We start from the raw sequence: 20,320 nt of genomic DNA on the forward strand, positions 1-20,320 counted from the left end.
AGCAAGGCTGTACTTACTGAAGCGTTTCTCACTCTTGGCACTTAAATGGTTTCTCCGCTATATCAGTTGCTTGAGGATCTACAAGTCTCTGATTCCAATGGTTTCTCTGCTCTGTGAGTTGACTGATGACGAGTGAAATTTGATTTCCAATTGAAACTTTTCCCACAATCCAGGCATTTAAATGGTTTTTCTGCTGCATGAGTTATTTGATGATCTGCAAGTCTCTGCTTCCAACCAAAACTTTTCCCACACTCCAGGCATTTATATGGTTTCTCCACCAAGTGAGTTAACTGATGAGAAGATAAGTTTGACCTTGAGCGAAAGCTTTTTCCACACTCTAGGCATTTGAACTGTTTCCCCTCCATGTGAGTTAATTGATGACAAGTGAAGTTTGACTTCCAACGAAAGTTTTTTCCACACTGCAAGCACTTAAATGGTTTCTCCCCTGTGTGTATTATTTGATGAAGTGTGAGGCTCATCTTTTTCATGAAACTCTTTCCACACTCTAAACACTTAAATTGTTTTTCCGTGGACAGAGTGTTTTCCTTAGAAGACAGCTGAGTCTGACCAAAACTTTTTCCAGAGTCCAAGCAATTGGAGGGGTTTCCCCCTGTGTTGGTTTTTTGATGTGACACAAAATGTGACCTCTTTTCACACTCCATGAAATTAAAGGTCTTCTCTTGTGTGTGAATTCGGTCTGTATGAGTTCCACTACGGATTGAGGTTCCCACCATATTTAAATTGATGTTCCCCCCATATTCAAGAGAAATACTTTTATTCCTTCTATTTCCTCCTTCTGCTTTTTCTTGGGTGGAGATGTCAGAGATATCTAAAGCTTGAGAAGCAAAAGGTTTGTTTCCCATCTTCCCATGAGTGATATTTTTTGTTTGCTTCTCTTTCTTCTGTTGATCCTGGGCTCTTTGCAGCCAAGACATCCTTAGTTCTCGTACATTCTCACTCTTCTGACCATCACCTTGAAAAGACAGAAACAACTAGTTAAAGCGCAAACAGAAAGAGTGGCTGGAATCAAAGAGATAAGTGACAGCAACTGGAGTTTGAATCTGAAAGAGATAGGCCTCCATAGGCCTTTCCTACATGCAGTCACTCAAATGTGGGCACCCTTTGACAGGAAGGAGTGAGCACATCCTAGTAGCAATTACCTAGATTTGTTCACCTTTTATTTACCTGACAGCTTCTTTTTGAATCTTTAGCACTCTCTCCTCTGCATGATACCTAGACTTGGCTACCAAGTAGGAGCAAGAAAGTGAATGAACAGTTCTTAGAGAAGGAAAATGAAATCTGCCCCCTTTTGATCTCACTTCCCTCTAAAAGTTTCCATCATTCATTTTTACTAGTAATTGCACATTGCCACAGTGAAAGTTGCCAGATGTAAACCAGGTGTTTAAGAATGAGATACCATGTGGGTGTGTGGGTGTGTGTGTCCCTATCCACTGGTCCATAATTAGCACATATCTCAGTCTCTATCTAATGGAGCCTTGAGAAAGCTTACAGAGGGCTGGAACAGACTGGCAGCTTCAGCCAGCTTCAAGCTGGCTTGGGGGCATGATGTTTACACAAGTCACCCAGAAGTCGCAGCTTCCAGGCGAGTTGGGGGCGTGACATTTAGACGTCACATGCCTCTAAGCTGGATAGAAGCTGGATGAAGCTGCAGTGGGGCGGCTTCAATCCACCCCAAATAGGAGCGGCTCTTTGCAGCTACCATTTGAGCCGGATTGGGGCCACTGCATGTGCTTGCTGTGGCCTCAATTGGGCTTTGTCAAGGACAGATCAAGCCGCCCCTTCCAGGCTGTCTGTTCAACTCCAGAGACAGACTTGCCTTTGAAGAGATCACTGAAATCAGCCCAGCCTGCTGAAATGTAATGAAAATTTGATGGGTTGGGAATATCTCTCAGGTTTCTTCACCAGTGAGAATTGGAGGCCCTCTCCTTCATCCTGTGTTTTGCCCTTAGGCATTTGATAAGTGACTACGTATACTATATAAAGCCTGTCCTACCAAAACAATGTGCTGGATCCTGCTAACTGTTGTGCTGGGGTATAAATGTGTGTGGGTTTGTGTTGTTAATTATATATATATGAATCTAGATTTAATTTTTTAATGATTTAATTTTATTTTAATTTTTATATCTTGTGAATTTTTAAAATATGTTTTTATATTGTTGTAAGCCACTTTGAGTCCCAAACTGGGAAAAGGGCAAGATAGAAATGTATATATAATAACAACATGAACACCATAATAAGAATAACATCTGAAACCATCAGAAGTACAGCAAAATGGCAGCAAGAGGCTACAGTGATTCAGGAGCACCTGAAAAGTAACTGGATCAACCAGGAGAAAGCGGGAGACTCACCCAAGGATGATACAATCTGCATATTCTCCTCCATGACTTTCCCGTGTAGGGCCCTTTGGTCTGGATCTAGCAGGGCCCACTCCTCCTCACTGAAAGACACAGACACTTCCTCAAAGGTCACCTACAGAAGGAACTAGTATGCGTAAGTCAAAAATATTGACCCCAGTCAGAACAGAAACTTGGCAGTTTGGGGCTGCTCAACATGGATCAATTCTTCACTTAGGACATTTACAAACGAAAGGAAAGGGGCACACAACCTGTCCCCTTCTTGGCCCTCCAGTGCTCCTGCCTCCTACCTGATCCAGGCTCTTGAACGCTGTTCTCAAGTCATCACAATGAAAAAATGAGCTGCTACGGATGGGTGTTGTCCTTCTTACATCTACTGTGAGAGACACAAAAGGCAAAAGGGAAAGTTTTTTAACATTCCTTCTATTACTCATTCATGTTTTTCCAAAATATGCCATCAAGGCTAAAGCCTTTAGGAAGTCTTTGTAGACTCAGTAAGTATGAGATTGGCAGAGACAGACAGGTTGTTTACCTGTAACTGTGGGTCTTCAAGTGGTCACTAGAAGGAGCCCTGGTGGCACAGTGGTTAAATGCCTGTACTGCAGCCACTCACTCAAAACCATGAGGTTGCGAGTTCGATACCAGCAAAAAGGGCTCAAGCTTGACTCAGGCTTGCTTTCTTCCGAGGTCTCTAAAATGAATACCCAGATTGTTGGGGGCAATTACCTTACAGTTGTAAACCGCTTAGACACTGTTAGTTCAGTATGAAGCAGTATATAAATGAAGCTGTTTGTTTGTTTTTTGTTTGTCACACACGTGGGTTTTGTGTGGTACATCCTAGACCCAAGCAGCTTTTTGGCAGGCTCTCTACCCCACTTCCTCTGTAGTCATGCCCCAACATGCTTAGATATTTGCCTCAGTTTCCACACTTGTTGCAGAGGTTTGGCAAGACAGAAAGATGGGAGGAGGGTGGAGTTTTTGAACTCACCAATAACCATTTGAAGAAGTAAAGGTACAGACAAGTAAGCAACCTGTCCTCTATGAACCACAAAATTGGGCTACCAGTCAGCTAGCTTACCCAAGGAGGGAGATGTCATGTCTATAGCAACAAAACATTGCTCTAACAAATGTTGCATCTGAGACAGTTAAGAAAGGTGGAAGGCTGTGAACATGCTGTAGGCTTACACAGATTAGGAAAACACACACCTCAGAGAAGTGAAGACAAGGTTGAAACAGCTCTAGTGGGATGTGCCTAAAGGAACTGTGAAGGCAGCAACTTAGCCAACTAATATATCAGGGAGATGGCTTCCACTAACTGGGGAAAAAGTGAGCTGAAATCAGAAAGCCCTTCCTAGATCCAATATAACAAACAAAAAGCACAGGATACTGTCAAAAGCTACAGTTATATCTGTGTAATAAAGCAAAACATGGTGAACATTTTGAGAATGCAATTCAACCTCCAGCAGGGAAGGAGGGTTCTTTATGAACTCAGGAAGAACAATGTCCTCAGAAAAATGAAAGTCTAAGATGATCTTTAGTAGGAAGGAGATGCCAGGTCACAGTGAGACCTTGTTTCTGTGAAAAACTTAGTAATGAACATCAGAACATAACACACAAAGCTCACGTGTTCTAGCTGATGAGACTGTGGGAAGAAAAAGTGCCTTTAAAGTAACCATAAATGAGATTTGGCTAGTGGCTCAGAAGGTTTACCCATTAATTGAGTCAACACCAATGACATGGAACATGGCAGGATCAGCAATGACTGATACTGATGAGTGAGATGCTTAAGGAAATGCTTGACATTAGAATGCAAAAATATAGATTTTGTATTTTAATTGTTCTGCTGGAAAGCTGAAACTGCTGCTAAGGAAACTTATATTTAGGAGGAAGCTAGCCCCTTCACCCTTTAAGGTTCAGAAGAAAGTATAGAACAAAAGGAACAGAACAAGACAGAGATGATTCACATATATCGAATGCAAAGGCTTCAAACTTCCTCCACTTTAAATCATAAGTTGTGCATGTGACATTTTGAAGAACCTTCAAAGTTCTATATCATAGGAAAAGGGAGATGTAGCCTCGGTGCTGTTAAAGACATTCAAGGAAGAGGTGCAGGATCTTGCTCCTGAAATAAGTTGAGTATGTGCTTGTGGAGAGACAGCCTCATGTAAGTCTATCTGGACAGCAACAACAGAGTGGTGACCCATGCTTGCCTGGTTACGAGAACAGAGTTTGCAGGTCCTCTTTTATCTTTACCAGGACCATGGTTATGAAGGGAAATGGACAGAAGGCATACAGGAACAAACTGTTCCAATCAAGTATGATAGCATAATCTGAAGACCCTTTCTCTTGACCAGCACTGGTGTAAAAAAAATTGCACAATATCAACCCTCAAAAGTGTTTATGCCTTACACAGATTTTGTAAGTTTGACAGAATATGCATATGTCATGTGTAATTGAAACCCCTTCTAGCATAATGGCTCTGTGAAAGTGTAGGTTTAAATCTATAAATGCCTAAATGTTGAGACAAGACACTGCAAAATATCATAATCTCCCCTATCTGTAGGCTCTGGGGATCACATGTACACCCCATATATTTTCAGAGTATGTGGAGGGGCAGACTAAACTGAAGTATGTCCCCTTTTAAAAGCCCTTACCTAATGAGGCATCTCTGTCCTTTTCTTTTGAGATCCAAATAGACTGCACTTCCTGCTCAGAATCTGAGGGACCCTTTGCTGCCTCAAGACCCTCAATGGCTTCTTCCAGAAACACTTCCTGCACCAGAAAGACCAACAATAGTTACCATGAAAATAATTAGAAAAGGAATGAAGAATCATAGAGTTGGAAGAGACCACAAGTGCCATCCAGTCTAAACCCCTGCCATGCAGGAACTCTCAGTCAAAGCATTCCCGACAGATGGCCATCCAGCCTCGGTTTAAAGACCTCCAAGGAAGTGTGTTCCACTGTTGAACAGCCCTTACTGTCAGGAAGTTCCTCCTAATGTTGAGGTGGAATCTCTTTTCCTGCAGTTTGCAAGGGATGAGGGGGTGTGGTTGGAATCTTACTCCCTTATGATATCTTGGGTAATAACTGGAAGAGGTTTTTACAATGTTTCTGAAGTATCAAGATGAGAGTGGCTTCATGTTTAAATAACCAAAAGAACGTATCTTTGGGACTAAACACAGGCCAAAATAAAACTGCATTGGGCCACTTTGGAAATGTGCTGTTTAAATGACACATGCATCCTAAGAGGACAAAAGTCACATCAAAGCCATGTTTCAGTCCTAAGGACTGACGTGCAGCTTTGGCACAGTTTCTGGCCTCTTAAGATGCATGTGTCATTTAAACAGCATACCTCCAAAGTGACCTGAAGCAGCTTTATTTTGGCCTATCTGTTCAGACCCTTTGTCAGAAAAAAAGAAAATGAGGGGAAATGGTGGCTAAGATATGAAACATTGTGAGATTAAACAAAGGTCAGAAAGCAAGTGACAAACCTCCTAAAGTTCTATCAGTCTGGGAACAATTTAGGACTTGTCTAAATAAGGATCTGCAAAAGGTTTACAGTCTTAGTACCAGTTAATGCCAGTCTCTCATTGCTTAAAGAGAGATTGGAAGAAACAAGCAACACATCTAATGATGTAGCAGAAACAGAAACAGCTCATATCTGCTCCAGAATCTAGAATCTGTGAACAGATTCCTGTATTCTAAGATGGAAGACCTAGAGAATGAAAGGTGATGCCTAAACCTGTGATTTCATGGGGTTCCTGAGCAGAAGGAACAGGGTGACATAATAACATTTTTAATTATCTGGATTAATGAACTATGTCCTGAACATTTAACTTTGAAAGAGTTTGTGGGCTCTTCCTCAAATGTATTTCATATACCATCCTTTAATCAATTGATATTTGTTAATTAATCTGCTAAACTATTTTTCCCTGATGTTAAATGTACAGCCACAAAATAAATTAGCTTTTAAATGAAAACACAAGTTCATGAACTAACAATAAAATGTTCTGCTTATACTTCTAAACGATTAAATAAAAAATGACGAATAGTGGGCTACAGTTTGAATTTACAGAACAAGGCCTCAATTTTCATAGTTGGTGCTATGCAGCAGCACCAACATATTGCTTAGGACCAAATTGCTGCCCTAATCCTCATCATCATTGCTGCTGATTCCTCAGACTGATGGAAATATCATTCAACCATGCTCCTATCACCAGCTGAATGGACCTCCTTCTCTCCATGCACTTTATGACCAGTAAAGTTGTTTTTGGGGGGAGGGAGATTATGATCGTGGCAATAATGTCAGGATTGTGATTGAATAGTGATCATGAACATGAAACAGTTACCTAGTGTTACTTGTCTGTTTTGAGAGCCGGCATGGTGTAGTGGTTTTAGCATTAGACTTAGGATTTTCAGACAAGTGTTCAAATCCCTGCTTGGCCATAAAACTCACTGTGTGATCCTGAGCAAATCAGACTCTCTCAACCTCAGAGGATAGCAATGGCAAACCCCCTTTAAAGAAACATGCCAAAAAACCCTGTGATAGGTTTACCTTAGGGTCACCATAAGTCAGAAATGACTAGAAAGCACACAACAACTGCTTTGTATTCATAATCAGCATTCAGAGTGGGATACAACAGAACCAATCTGACAAATTTAACACAATATAAGCAATAAAAATTATTTTAGAAGCTAAAAACATATTAAACTATTTAAAAAGTTAAATAGATTAGGTCATGTTAAAATAGTTCCAAAACTACAGACTGATGTGTTACATTTACTTTGTTGCATTTTCTATTGTTATATTTCATATATATATAAAGTACCAAAATGAAAGAATCTCACCTGCTGTTCTTCCTGTTTCTTCTCCTCTGCCCGACTCAGGAGGAAACCTTCCGCCAGGGCCACCGCCTGGGAACTGGTCTCTGCCCCACATTCCCTGACCCAGATGGCCATCTCTGGGGGAAGGACAGCCAGGAACTGCTCCAGGATCACCAGGTCCAGGATCTGAGCCTTAGTGTGTTGCTCTGGCTTCAGCCACAGACGACAGAAACCATGCAGTCGGTTGCAAAGCTTCCGGGGCCCCTCAGTTTTGTCATAGTGGAAATTTCTGAAGTGCTGGCGCTGCACCTCTGAATTGGGCAGATCCATTCCCTGGCTTTTCTGCATGGTTCCTCTTTCCCAAAATCCTCCTCTACTCCCAACTTGAACAGCAGGACAGCTTTTTCTTAATTCTTGCTTCTCCATTAATGAATGGTGCTCCAAAAGAAATAACAGGTTAGGTGAAGAAGTTCTTTTCTCTTCAGACACATTCTCCCTCTGGCAGAAGACTGGCCAAATTACTGGGAAATGCCAAGCCCTGCAAAGAAAAAGAGATGTTCTGTGCAGAATCTATTATAAACATTCTTTTCATGTAAAGAACTGTTTCACTATCAAATTCAACTTGTAAACTGGCTCCTTTTATTATACAGAAGTAAAACTGCCATGGCTCACAAAGACACTAGGAGGGATGCCAGAAGTCAGGGAACTTTCCCTTTCCTTCTGACAGACCTGAATCTACACACAATGCAGAATTCCTTTCACTTGTTTAATCTCTAAAATGAATCCCCTTCTTTGCCTTCTCTTCCTCATTCATCTCACTTCCCCCTTGATAAGTGTTGTGTCTGTAACTAGAAACTTAGCAGCCCAGGACTATTTGCTTCCTGACAAGATGGCTCCCCCAACACACCGAGATACTATTTCACAAATAGATGTCAACTGGACTGACAATCAACTTACTGCAGTCCTGGAGACGAGAGAGTATTCTTCTGCATGACTGAGGCAATAGGTTGGTCCAGGGCCTCCCTGGCTGAGCAGTTATGAAGCTTCTCTTAAGGTAGGGAGATGTTTAATGTTTAACCATCAAATTCAAGCCAGAAACTGGCTTCTTTCCCTGTGCAGGAGAGACAAGTACCATGAGTCAAAGACCAAGAGAGATAGTACGTTCCTTCCCTTCTCCAGACACCAAAACCTTCTTATTATACAGGATCCTCCAACCCCAAGAACTCCTTGCTCTTTATGCCTCCCATCATGCCTTACGAATTATAGTATTCTGTTAAAATACTTCTCTGCAGGCAGACACTGTTGGTTTTCAATGTTCTACATGCATGAAATTTCAGCTGAAGCCATTTTGCTGCCTGAGGCAATTAACTTTCATATATTTCAATATGAACCTATCCAAGCTCAAACATCTTCAGGAAGAAACTTCTTTCCATCTCACCACTTTAAGAGACAGGTTCCATGGAAATGCAGAAAGACCCTCGAAGTGGTTGCTGCCACTCTTTAACTTCCTCCCTTAGAGAGGCTTCGCTGGCTCTTTGTTTGCTGTCCTTTTTTTTGCAGAACCTTTGTATTCCTGCAGGCTTTTGGGAAATTTAGTTAAAGCTATTTTTCTGCCTCAGGCAATATCTTCTGATCTTAACCTGCCTAAATGTGGTTTTAACATAGTTTCTAATAATATTGCTATTTAATGTTTGGAAAATAAGATATTAAATTTAATCTTGTTTTAAAATTTTTGTAAGCCCTCGGACCCCATCTCTGGGGAATGACAAATGGATGGATAAATAAATAAATGAAATCTCAACATCTTTACAGGAAAAGAGATTCCACCTCAATATTAGGAAGCCTTTCCTGACAGTAAGAGCTGTTTGACAGTGGAACAATCTCCCTCGGAGGATGATCAAGTCTCCTCATCTTCAGGTCTTTAAACAGAGGCTGGGTTCAGGGGTGCCTTGATTCTTTATTCCTGCATGGCAGTGGGTTGGACTGGATGGCCCCTGGGGTCTCTTCCAGCTCTAGGCTTTTACAAGCACTTTTTATGATCCCACCTCCTTCACAGGTAGGTTTTGTGGGATTGCAGGAGAGGGTCTTCTCCATGATTGGTCTTCCAGTTAGAAATCTCTCCCTAGAAAGCCTAAGCTGGCTCCTTATGCAGAAACTCCCAATCAAGGCACCTGACAGACGGCCATCCAGCCTCCCTTTAAAGACCTCCAAGGAAGGGGACTCTACCGCTCTCTGAGGGAGTGCATTTCACTGTTGAAGAACTCTTACTCTCAAGAAGTTCTTCCTAATGAGAAGTTGAAGGCTTTCATGGCTGGCATCCATACTTTCTTGTGGGTTTTTTGGGTAAGGGGCCATGTTCTAGCAGATCCCTTTCTCACGTAGTTTCATTCAGCCAGGTGTCCCTCATCCTATATCTGTGCATTTTATTTTTCCACCCTAAGTGCAGTACCTTACATTTCTCTGTGTTGAATTTCATTTTGTTAGCTTTGGCCCAGCTTTCTAGTCTATTCAGGTCATTTTGAATCTTGGTCCTGTCCTTTGGGGTATTAGCTATTCCCCCTAATTTGGTGTCATCTGCAAATTTGATAAGTATGCTCCCAATTCTGTCATCCAGGTCATTGATAAAGATGTTGAATAGCACTGGGCCCAGGACAGAGCCCTGTGGGACCCCACTGGTCACTTCTCTCCAGGATGAAAAGGAGCCATTGCTGAGCATGTTTCCCCCCTTCATCCCCTCCTCCTCTAGCCCCAAATATCCCTGGCAGGGGCCCTCCTCCTTGGCCCAGATTGGAGGGCAGAAAAGGGGCCCCACTCACCCTGCTCTCCTGCCATTGACACACAAACACAGACTCCAGCACCGCTCTAGGAAGAGCGACCCTGACCGATGGCCGAAAGGGGCGGGCGTCAACATTGATTGACAGGTCTTCCACTTCCTCCCTCTCTAGGACGTTTCCCCACAATGGCCGGAAAAGGCGGGCCTTGGGGGTTGACTGACAGGCAGGCCTGACTCCCTCCTTTCTTCCCTCTCTTCCCGCAGGTAATTGCATGCTATGGAGACGGAGTCGAAACACAGGCTGCGGAAGAATCCTGGGAACTGTGCTTTTGTGAGACAGTGAGCCTTCTCTGCCAGAGAGAGCTCTGGCGCCACAATAAAACTACAACTCCCAGGATTCCCTGGCACTGAGCCAGGGCAGGTAATGTGGTCTCAGACTGGATTGTTTCTGCAGACTGTTTTGGACCATGGTTGCTGTACGAAGAAGCCCTTCTTGAAGCGCTGCTGCTCCTCTTGAGCTGCATTCTGGGCCTTTGCAGAATCCAAAGGCATAGCCCTGTTAGTCTCTGGGATCAGTCTGCAGGGAGATCTTGTGGCTCCTTTGACAATGACTGAGATAAAGGAATTGGCAGAAGGAGCTTTCTTAGATTCAACATCTTTTTCAATGACCTGGATGACAGAATTGAGAGCATACTTATCAAATTTGCAGATGACACCAAATTAGGGGGAATAGCTAATACCCCAGAGGACAGGATCAAGATTCAAGATGACCTGAATAGACTAGAAAGCTGGGCCAAAGCTAACAAAATGAAATTCAACACAGAGAAATGTAAGGTATTGCACTTGGGGCGGAAAAATAAAATGCACATATATAGGATGGGTGAAACCTGGCTGAATGAAACTACGTGTGAAAGGGACCTAGGAGTCCAAGTAGACCACAAGTTGAACATGAGTGAACAGTGTGATGTGGCAGCTAAAAAGGCCAATGCAAAGAAATAGTACCACTCTATTCTGCTCTGGTCAGGCACCAACTGGAATATTGTGACAAACTGGAGTGTGTCCAGAGAAGGACAACCAAAATGGTGAAGGGTCTGGAAACCAGGCCCTATGACGATAGACCTAGGGAGCTGGGTATGTTTAGGCTGGAAAAGAGACAGTTAAGTGGTGCTATGATGGCCTTGATTAAGTAAATTGAAGGGATGTCATATTGAGGAGGGAGCAAGCTTATTTTCTGCTGCTCCAGAAACTAGGACCTGGAGCAATGGATGCAAGCTCCAGGAAAAGAGATTCCAGCTCAACATTAGGAGGAACTTCCTGACAGTAAAGGCTGTTCGACAGTAGAAGACACTCCCTTGGAGGATGATGGAGTCTCCTCTTTTAGAGGTCTTCAAAAGAGGCTGGATGGCTATCTGTCAGAGATGCTTTGATTGGGAATGACGGCGATTCTGTCAAAGCCTTGGTTGATACCTGGAATAACGATCTTAAGAGAGCTATTGACATTATCGCCCCCGAGCATCCTTTCCGGCCCACTTCAAATAGGAAACCATGATACACACAAGATCTTCGTAAGATGAAGCGGGCTGCACAACGACTAGAGCGCCACTGGCAGAAACATCACTTTTATCTGATAAGACACACCATAGAGACTCTTTGAAGTCCTATGGAGTGGCAATGGATGCAGCAAAGGACTCTTTTTATGCTGCACGCATTGCATCTGCAAGATCTCGTCCAGCAGAGCTGTTCAGGGTGGTTAATGAGCTAACTATGCTGCCTCCTGCCCAGAACCTAATTTTGCAGTCATTTAAGCCCACTGTGATGCATTTAATGACTTTTTCGTAGATAAAATCTCTCAGATAAGAATTTATCTGAATGCAGGCATTAGAACAGAAACAGTAAGAGAGATGTCCAATGACTCTGTGGACTATGTTAAACTGCATCATTTGGATTTTGTAAATACCATTGAAGTGGACAAGCTTCTTGGAAGTGTAAGGAGGACAACATGCCCCTTGATCCTTGTCTGTCATGGCTGACTGCCTAGGAAGGTGATGCGCTAAAAACTTTGTTAAGATCTATAATTAATGCATCTTTTAGAGAGGGAAAATTTCCAGATCAACTAAAACAAGCGGTGGTTAAACCCCTCTTGAAAAACCCCTTGCTAGACCCCCTGATGTGAAATAACTATAGACCGGTCTCCCGTCTACCATTCTTGGACAAGGTGATCGAGAGGGCAGTTGTCTTCCAACTCCATGCTGTCTTGGAGGAAGCCGATTATCTGGACCCACTTCAGGGCGGGATACAGAGCTGAGACTGTCATGGTCTCCTTAGTCGATTATCTCCATCTGGGTATCAACAGGGGAATTGTGACCCTGTTGGTGCTCTTGGACATCTCAGCGGCCTGATATGGTATCCTTCTGGAACGCCTGAGGAAATTAGGTATTGGAGGCACTGCACTCCAGTGGCTCCATTCATACCTCTCAGGCAGATTCCAGATGGTGATGCTGGGGACAGCTGCTCTTCAAAAAGAGAGCTGATATCTGGCTTTCCTCAGGGCCCCATTCTGTCCCCCATGCTGTTCAACATTTACATGAAGCCGCTGGGCGAGATCCTCCGTAGACATGGGGCAGGGTGTTATCAGTACGCTGATGACACCCAAATCTACTTCTCTATGTCCCCGACTGCAGCAGTGACTAAGAATGGCATCTCTCCTCGGGATGCCTGTCTTGGGTCAGTAATGGGCTGGATGAGGCCAAATTTAAGCTGAATCCAGAGAAAACGGAGGTACTTGCAATAGGTACCCCATGTCCGGGGAAGGAGGTTTGTCTATCAGTCCTGGACAAGGTCACACTTCCCCTAAAGAACAAAGTCCGCAGTTTGGGAGTACTCCTAGATTCGTCTCTACAGTTATCATCTCAAGTGGAAGCGACAGCCAGGAGTGCTTGGTGCCTGGACCAAAAGGACCTTGAAACTGTGGTGCTTGCTCTGCTAATCTCTCGTCTTTATTTCTGTAACGCGCACTTCATGGGGCTACCCTTGTACCAAGCTCGGAAGCTTCAGTTGGTTCAAAATGCGGCAGCCAGATTGGTCACCGGTTCATCCAGGTTTGACCACATAACATCTGTTTTAAAATCTCTTCACTGGCTGCCAATTAGCTTTTGGGCACAATACAAGGTGTTGGTCATTACCTTTAAAGCCCTACATGGCTTGGGTCCGAGTTACTTGCAGGAATGCCTCTCCCTACATAATCCGTCCTGCACTCTCAGAACAACTGGGAAGAATCTATTAGAACATCAGCCAACCAGATTTGTAATGACTTTCCAAAGAGCTTTCACTACGGCTGCTCCGAAATTATGGAATAGTCTTCCGGAAGAGATCCGTCTTATTGCCTCCTTGGAAGCCTTCAAGAGGGCACTTAAGACGGATCTTTTTCGGTGAGCTTACCCCCCTGACCCCATGTAAGAAATACTGTTCTATTTTCTTATCACTGTATAATTGTATTCTATTGCTGTATGACGATGAGCTCGTTTTAATGTAATTATTTTTATTGTATTTTATTGATGGGTTTTTGTATGTATTTTATGGGTTGTAATCCCGCCTTGATCCATTCAGGAGAGGCGGGAAAATATAAATATGTTGTTGTTGTTGTGATTTCCTGCATGGCAGGGGGTTGGACTGGATGGCCCTTGTGGTCTCTTTCAACTATGATGCTTTTCATTATTGGTATTGGCTATCAGGTGAAATAGTTTTTTGAACTGCCTTTCCTTAAGGGAAGAGAATTCTTTGCTCTTAGAGGGCTTCACAAATATTTTCTTTCCCATGTGTGTGTTTGTTGCCTGTCAACTTATGGCAACCCCGTCAATTAGCTTACACTTTGTAAACCGCTTAGGGAATGTTTAAGTGCACTGATAAGCAATATAGAAATGTACTTGTTGTTGCTATTGCTAATTTAATAGGGTTTTCTTAGGTGAGTAGTACTCAAGAGGTGGTTTTGCCAGTTATTTTCTTTGCCTACAGCACTTCATAGTCATAGGAGGGGCTGGCCTTGCTTAGCTTCCAAGATCAGACAGGATCAGCCTTTGGGGTACTGTCGGCCTGTAACACTGCTGCTGTTTTTGGGGAAGGTGATCGAGAGAGCGGTCACTTTCCAGCTTCAATCGATCTTGGATGAAATGGATTTTCTAGACCCATTTCAAACCGGCTTTCGGGCGGGCTATGGAGTTGAAACTGCCATGGTCGCCTTAGTCGATGATCTCCGTCTCGGCATGGACAGGGGAAGCGTGTCACTGTTAGTGCTTTTGGACATCTCAGCGACTTTCGATACCATTGACTATGGTATCCTTCTGGAACGCCTGAGGGAATTAGGTATCGGGGGCACTGCGCTCCAGTGGTTCCGTTCCTACCTCTCGGGTAGATTCCAGATGGTACAGCTGGGGGACGTCTGCTCCAATAAGAGGGAACTGACATCTGGTGTCCCTCAAGGAGCTATTCTGTCCCCCATGCTATTTAACATTTACATGAAACCGCTGGGAGAGATCATCCGAAGATACGGGGCGCGGGGTTATCAGTACGCTGATGACACCCAAATTTGTTTCTCTGTGTCTCCGACTGATGCAGTGACTAGGGATGGCATCTCTCCTCTAAATGCCTGCTTGGAGTCGGTAATGGGCTGGATGAGGGAAAACAAACTCAGTCTGAATCCAGAGAAAACGGAGGTACTGGTGGTGAGACTTGCCATCCTGTCCTGAACGGGGTCACGCTGCCCTTGAAGGACTCGGTTTGCAGTTTGGGAGTGCTCCTGGACTCATCGCTCCAGGTCTCATCTCAGGTGGATGCGGCGGTCAGGAGTGCTTGTTATCAGTTTCAGCTGATACGCCAGCTGCGCCCCTACCTGGACCAGAGGGACCTTGAAACTGTAGTACATGCTCTGGTAACTTCTCGATTGGATTTCTGCAGTGCGCTCTACATGGGGCAACCCTTGTACCAAACCTGGAAGCTACAATTGGTACAAACCATGGCAGCCAGACTGGTCGCTGGTGGTTCCAGGTCAGACCACATAACACCTATTTTGAAAGATCTTCATTGGCTGCCTATTTGCTTCCGGGCTCAATACAAGGCGTTGGTTATGACCTATAAAGCCCTAAATGGCTTGGGCCCAGGGTACTTGAAGGATCGCCTCTCCCCATATAATCCGCCCCACACACTCAGGTCGGCAGGGAAGAATCTGCTGGAGTTCCCAACTGCACGTTATGCGAGGACCTCACAACGGGCCTTTTCTATCTCGGCCCCAAGAATATGGAATAATCTCCTGAACGAGCTCCGCTCCACCACATCTTTAGATACTTTTAAGAAGAACCTTAAGACCTTCTTCTTCCCTAAAGCCTTCCCCCCATGAGATGTCATTTTATGTTTCACCCCCTATGTTGACGACTTTGGAATGTTTATGGATTCCCCCACTCAGCTGGCCCTGTGTTGTTATTGTGACTGTTTTTAAATGTTGTTGTAAATGTTTTTATCTTGGTGTATTTTTTATCTAAATTCTATATGCCGCTTTGATCAAAGTTGGAAAAGCGGAATAAAAATAAACTATTATTATTATTATTATTATTATTATTATTACTGTTAGCAAGATAATAATTCTTAGCACAACAATGTACATTGATGTTCCTCTATGAACACCTGATAATATCAATAATAATGTAACAGTATTTTGTGTTTACATGATGTTGCAGGAGAGCAGCTTAGGGTCTTCTTTCAGCTGAGACAGAAGCACCAGAAATAACTCAGTTCATTTTTGTGGCTTCGTTGACATAACCCTCCCTGCAAAAAATAAAATAAAATCATCGAAGAATGGATGAACCAGATTTAGCTGGACCTGAAGGAGACAGAGGCCCTGACAGCCTCATTGCTGAGAGCAGTGGAGAATTCTGGGAGAAGGCATTCCAGAGGAGGTTCCTGGGTGAGGACCTTGCCAGCTCAGACATACAACGCCAGTGCTTCAGGCAGTTTTCCTTTGAGGAGGGCAAGGGGCCCCGAGATGTTTGCAGCCGTCTCCACCATCTCTGCCGCCAGTGGCTGAATCCAGAGGGACACACAAAAAATGAGATCCTGGACCTGGTGATCTTGGAGCAGTTCCTGACCATCCTGCCCCCGGACTTGGAGACGTGGGTTCGGGAATGTGGGGCAGAGACCTGTTCTCAAGCGGTTTCCCTAGCAGAGGGTTTCCTCCTGAGTCAGGCAGAGGCAGAGAAGAAGCCAAAAGAACCACAGGTGAGAATATCTACTCCCGGTGCAAATGTGAGCAGGTGATGGCTATCAGGTTCCTGTTTTGAGACCTTTGATGACTAAAGGGTGCAAAGGCTCCCTGAAGAGCTTATGTTGAAATGTGGTACTCCCAGATTTGTCTTGGATAAGGAGAGGTGTGGGGAGGATCCATCTTATAATGAAGTGGAATCACACTCTCCAAAGGCTCTTAGAAGTGCGATTCTGCTTTAAAACCATATGGGTGCTCCCTGTTTCTCAGGCATTCAAAGGAAGTGCCAGGTTTTTGATGCTGGCACTGCCACACAACTAGATTTTCCCAGTGTTAGATATAGTGGCAGAGTATGGCCCTGAGGTGTCCAGGAGCAGAATGGGGTTCAGCCACTCCAGCAAGCAGTCCACTATCGCCCTAAGATTAAAAAAAAAAACCCTGCAGAAATTATCCAAAAATTGAAACCATTTTACTGCCCTGGCTCAATACTAGGGAATTCTGGGAACTGGAGTTTTGTGAAACATTTAGCCTTTTCTGCCAGAAAGCTCTGGTGCCACAATAAAATACAGTTCCCAGGATTCCCTGGTAGTTAAAGCAGTCTCAAACTGGATTATTTCTGCAGTGTGTTTTGAACCTAAGAGAGGGAAACAGATTTATTCTTACTTACCTTCCCCCCTCTCCTATTCAGAAGCCAAAGTAAGATATAGTCAGCCCTCTATATCCATGAATTTTTTATATACGGATTCAAGTATCCACATTTTGAAAATACTTTAAAAATGTATAAATTCCAAAAAACAAACCTTGATTTTGTCATTTGATATAAGGAACACCATCTGACTATGCCATTGTATTTAATGGACCTTGTGCATCCACAGATTTTGGTATCCGCTGAGGGTCCTGGAACCAAACCCCAGCGGATACCAAGGGTCCACTGTACTAACAACAGTCTTGTGGCTACTGACTGTACTGGGAAGTTTAAATACACAGTGTCAGTAGGTTTTCTTTTTTGTTTCTCCATATTTCTCCAGATGTAGATATATGTGTGTGTGTATTAAAGTAGGTCCATGAGAATACTTCCATTGTAAGTGATAGCAGTGTTTTCCAGCACTTCAGATGTTCTTGCTATGGGCTCCATGGAACTGTTTGCATTCCAGCATATCCAATAAATTTGTATTAAGTATTAACAAAATTGCCATACCTTATGTTGTGCTGTGTTTCATCTTGTCGACATCTGATTTTGTATATCCTTTTTTTAAGTAGGGCTTATGAGCTGCTGATTTTTTCCTGACTTGCATGTGGGTGGACACCACACAAGTCCAAAACCCTTCCCCAAAGACATTCCCATGTTCTCATCATTCTTGAAATTCCATGTCTTGCATCCTCACTGGTGTTTCAGGCCAACAGTTTCCTGAGGGACGTTCACTCTGAATTCTCTGTGGCAGAGAAGGCTCCATTGGATACAAGGCATTGTCCTCCATGGAGGGAGATCAAGCAGGAGTATGATGAAGGGGCCCCCTTGCAAGGTACGGATGAACACTCTGTCCAGAGTCTTTTGGGTGTTGTTGTTTTTGTTATTGTGTGCCTTCTAGTGGTTTCTGACTCATGGTGGCCTTAAGGCAGTGATGGTGAACCTTTTTGAGGCCGAGTGCCCAAACTGCAACCCAAAACCCACTTATTTATTGCAAAGTGCCATGTCCCTCTGACTTTCTAGTAACAAACTCTGGCAAACTCTGTGCAGGGACGATGGCACATGTGCCCACAGAGAGGACTCTGAGTGCCACCTCTGACACGCATGCCATAGGTTCGCCATCACTGCCTTAAGGTGACCCTGCCTCAGAGATTTCTTGGCAGAATTTGTTGAGAAGCCTTTGCTGTCCTCTGAGGCTGAAAGAATATGACTTGCCCAAGGTCACTTAGTGGGTTTCCATGACCGAGCGGGGATTTGAACCATGGTTTCCAGAGGTGTCGTCCAAAGTTCCATTCACCACGCTGCCTCCCAGAGTCACTTTAGGGTTACTATAAGTCAGAAATGATTTGAAAGTGCACAACAATAACAGATAGTCATGCAGTGGTTAGAATATTGGACAAGGGCTTGGGAAAATCCAGTTTCAGCTCCCAGTCAACAACAAAACCTCAACCAGGTCCTCTTTCTCATCTGGATGTTGTGAAAATAAAGTGGCTTTAGGTTGAGGGAGTGGAGTCCAGATATACTGTATTTTCTGGCATATAAGACTACTTTTTAACCCAAGAAAATCTTCTCAGAAGTCAGGGGTTGTCTTATAGGGCGGGTGCTGAAACCTCCGAGCTGCACTGGAGAATCTGTGGTCGCCGCATATAGTGGGGGGAGCTCAAAAACGGCTGTGGGTTATGGAAAAAAGAGCCGTGTTTGTGCTACTGCTCTGATAGTCTTGGAGACAGGGAGGGCTGGACAGGCAGGGAGAGCTAACCAATCCAAGCAGGCTTTGTATACAACAAGTTTTCCTGCTAAGTACCTGCATGTCATAAGTATTTGAATTAAAATTACCATATTGAAATCAAATCTGATGTTTTTAAAAATTTTATTTGGTGTGCATTAAAAGAGGGGTAGTCTTATACAGTGAGTATATTCCAAACTCTATATTTTAACTGGAAAGGTTGGAGGTCGTCTTATACGCCCAGTCGTCTTATACACCGGAAAATACAGTAAATAAAAACACAAGGCCCTGGGACATCATCTTAATTGAAGAATTAACTGATAGAGAAAGGGCTACTAGGGACAAACAAGACCTTTACAAATTATCTGCAACGCAGTGCAACTTTATTAGTTCCGCAAATGAAAATGCCAATCTTCTCTCTCTCTCTCCCTCACATGTAGCTGTTTAGAAAGATATTCTATTATAGCTGTTGTGGGTTCAAGTACAGATTTTTTAGCTAGATATCCAAGCAGTGCAAACTCAAAGTATTTGTTCTGTTCTTCAGTTGCGTTCTTTGCTACTGTGTATATGTGTGTATACGCGTGCACACACACACACACACGTATATGAACATAAAGCAGCCGAGATAACTACATCAAAGCTGGAGAGCATAATCTCTGCGTGTGAGATATACATTCAATGCACTACACAACCCCTGTGTGGATGGCAGTTTCAGGGTTGGTTCGTTTAAACCTTTGTTTTTATCAAATGACTTAAAACAAAAACAAAACTCCTGGCTTTTTAAAATGTGTGTGTGTGTAAAATCTGGCTGTTATGGCTGTTTTCCAACCCTCTTACTGGAATAGCAATAACTTTGAATTTAAACATTTTAACTGTTACATTGTATTGGCAGTTGCTCATTGTTAAACCAGTACCAGTTGCTTCTTTTAAATTTCTGAAAAGGAGCTGTGTTGTCAGAGGCTTTGTTGACTGAGCTATGCTTGTACTCCCAGCCTAGTGAGTATTCGTTTAAGGCTGTAGCTGTAACCTCTGACAGAAGTGTGTGTGATCTTGATCTCTCCCACAGACGCTGGAATGAGGCTACCATCAAAAACTCAGTCGTCTCTTCCTCCTCTTTGCAGTGAAATAGAACCAGATCAGGTAAGAAGCAAGATTCCTGGAACAAGAGAAGTTGAGCAGTGTGGGATCCTCTTTACCCAGATCACATTCCCTCTCAGCAGTAGAGGGAGAATTTTGTTTCAGTTTGCTTGGGGATTTTTAAAAATTGTAAAAATGGAGAGGTTGAAAAACCTGAATGTGAGAGAAAACCAGACTGACCAATTTTATCCATCCTGGCCCTGAGGTTGGAGGGCTTCCCTTTGCAACCTCTAGGTTTAAATCACTGTGTCTTCAGCTTTGTTCTTCCTATATTAGGGTTGCTGTCTTTTTCTCTAACTTTTTCTTGAACCCAGAAGGGGAGCTAAGAGATAGTCCTCTCCTTCTTCCTTGGTCCAGAATAAATCACTCTTCTCCTATATTCAGCCACTAGCAGTCACAGAGAAGCTATGGTAGCTTCTAGAGTTGCCAAGTAACCATCAGAACAGGCAGCATTGGCCTCTACAAGGAAGAATGCCAATGCCACTTAGGAATGTTTAAGGCCGATTTTGACATGTGCTCGGCCTGTGGTCTCTAGAACAGCAAAAAGAAA

General features: G+C 43.5%; 2 protein-coding genes across 3 annotated transcripts in view; one reads left to right on the forward strand and one right to left on the reverse strand.

The window, feature by feature from the left end:
* On the reverse strand, nucleotides 1-17,453 carry LOC149320552 (zinc finger protein 197-like). Of its 2 annotated transcripts, none has more exons than XM_089504882.1 (7): nucleotides 17,418-17,453; nucleotides 8,157-8,310; nucleotides 7,224-7,737; nucleotides 5,030-5,147; nucleotides 2,666-2,751; nucleotides 2,370-2,490; nucleotides 1-973 (listed from the first exon to the last, which is right to left on the reverse strand). In XM_089504882.1, exons 2-7 carry the CDS (start codon nucleotides 8,189-8,191, stop codon nucleotides 63-65), a joined length of 1,785 nt encoding a protein of 594 aa, XP_089361008.1. In that variant the 5' UTR covers nucleotides 8,192-8,310; nucleotides 17,418-17,453; the 3' UTR covers nucleotides 1-62. The 2 variants fall into 2 exon arrangements, with proteins under 2 accessions (XP_089361008.1, XP_089361001.1); XM_089504875.1 differs by lacking the exon at nucleotides 17,418-17,453 and adding an exon at nucleotides 10,016-10,054.
* The window catches only part of LOC149320553 (uncharacterized), a 21,335-nt gene continuing 11,185 nt past the window's right edge, over nucleotides 10,171-20,320 (forward strand). The window contains exons 1-4 of the mRNA XM_089502983.1: nucleotides 10,171-10,236; nucleotides 15,699-16,236; nucleotides 17,616-17,742; nucleotides 19,700-19,773. Of these exons, the coding sequence (XP_089359109.1) occupies nucleotides 15,817-16,236; nucleotides 17,616-17,742; nucleotides 19,700-19,773 (621 nt within the window). The 5' untranslated portion in view covers nucleotides 10,171-10,236; nucleotides 15,699-15,816. The remainder of the gene's footprint in view (nucleotides 10,237-15,698; nucleotides 16,237-17,615; nucleotides 17,743-19,699; nucleotides 19,774-20,320) is intronic.

This window comes from Sceloporus occidentalis, unplaced genomic scaffold (genome assembly GCF_023333645.1).
Source record: "Sceloporus occidentalis isolate IW3139 unplaced genomic scaffold, rSceOcc1.0.p SCAF_1, whole genome shotgun sequence".
Taxonomy (NCBI): domain Eukaryota; kingdom Metazoa; phylum Chordata; class Lepidosauria; order Squamata; family Phrynosomatidae; genus Sceloporus; species Sceloporus occidentalis.

What these genes read in the sequence shown, in the direction of transcription:
- LOC149320552 (XM_089504882.1), bottom strand. Translation starts at nt 8,191, where the DNA reads ATGCAGAAGAATACTCTCTCGTCTCCAGGACTGCA. An exon ending in AGAAACAGGAAGAACAGCAG is followed by an intron (nt 5,148 to 7,223) that starts GTGAGATTCTTT and finishes TTTCTGGTGCAG; the next exon opens with GAAGTGTTTCTGGAAGAAGC. An exon ending in CGTTCAAGAGCCTGGATCAG is followed by an intron (nt 2,491 to 2,665) that starts GTAGGAGGCAGG and finishes TTCCTTCTGTAG; the next exon opens with GTGACCTTTGAGGAAGTGTC.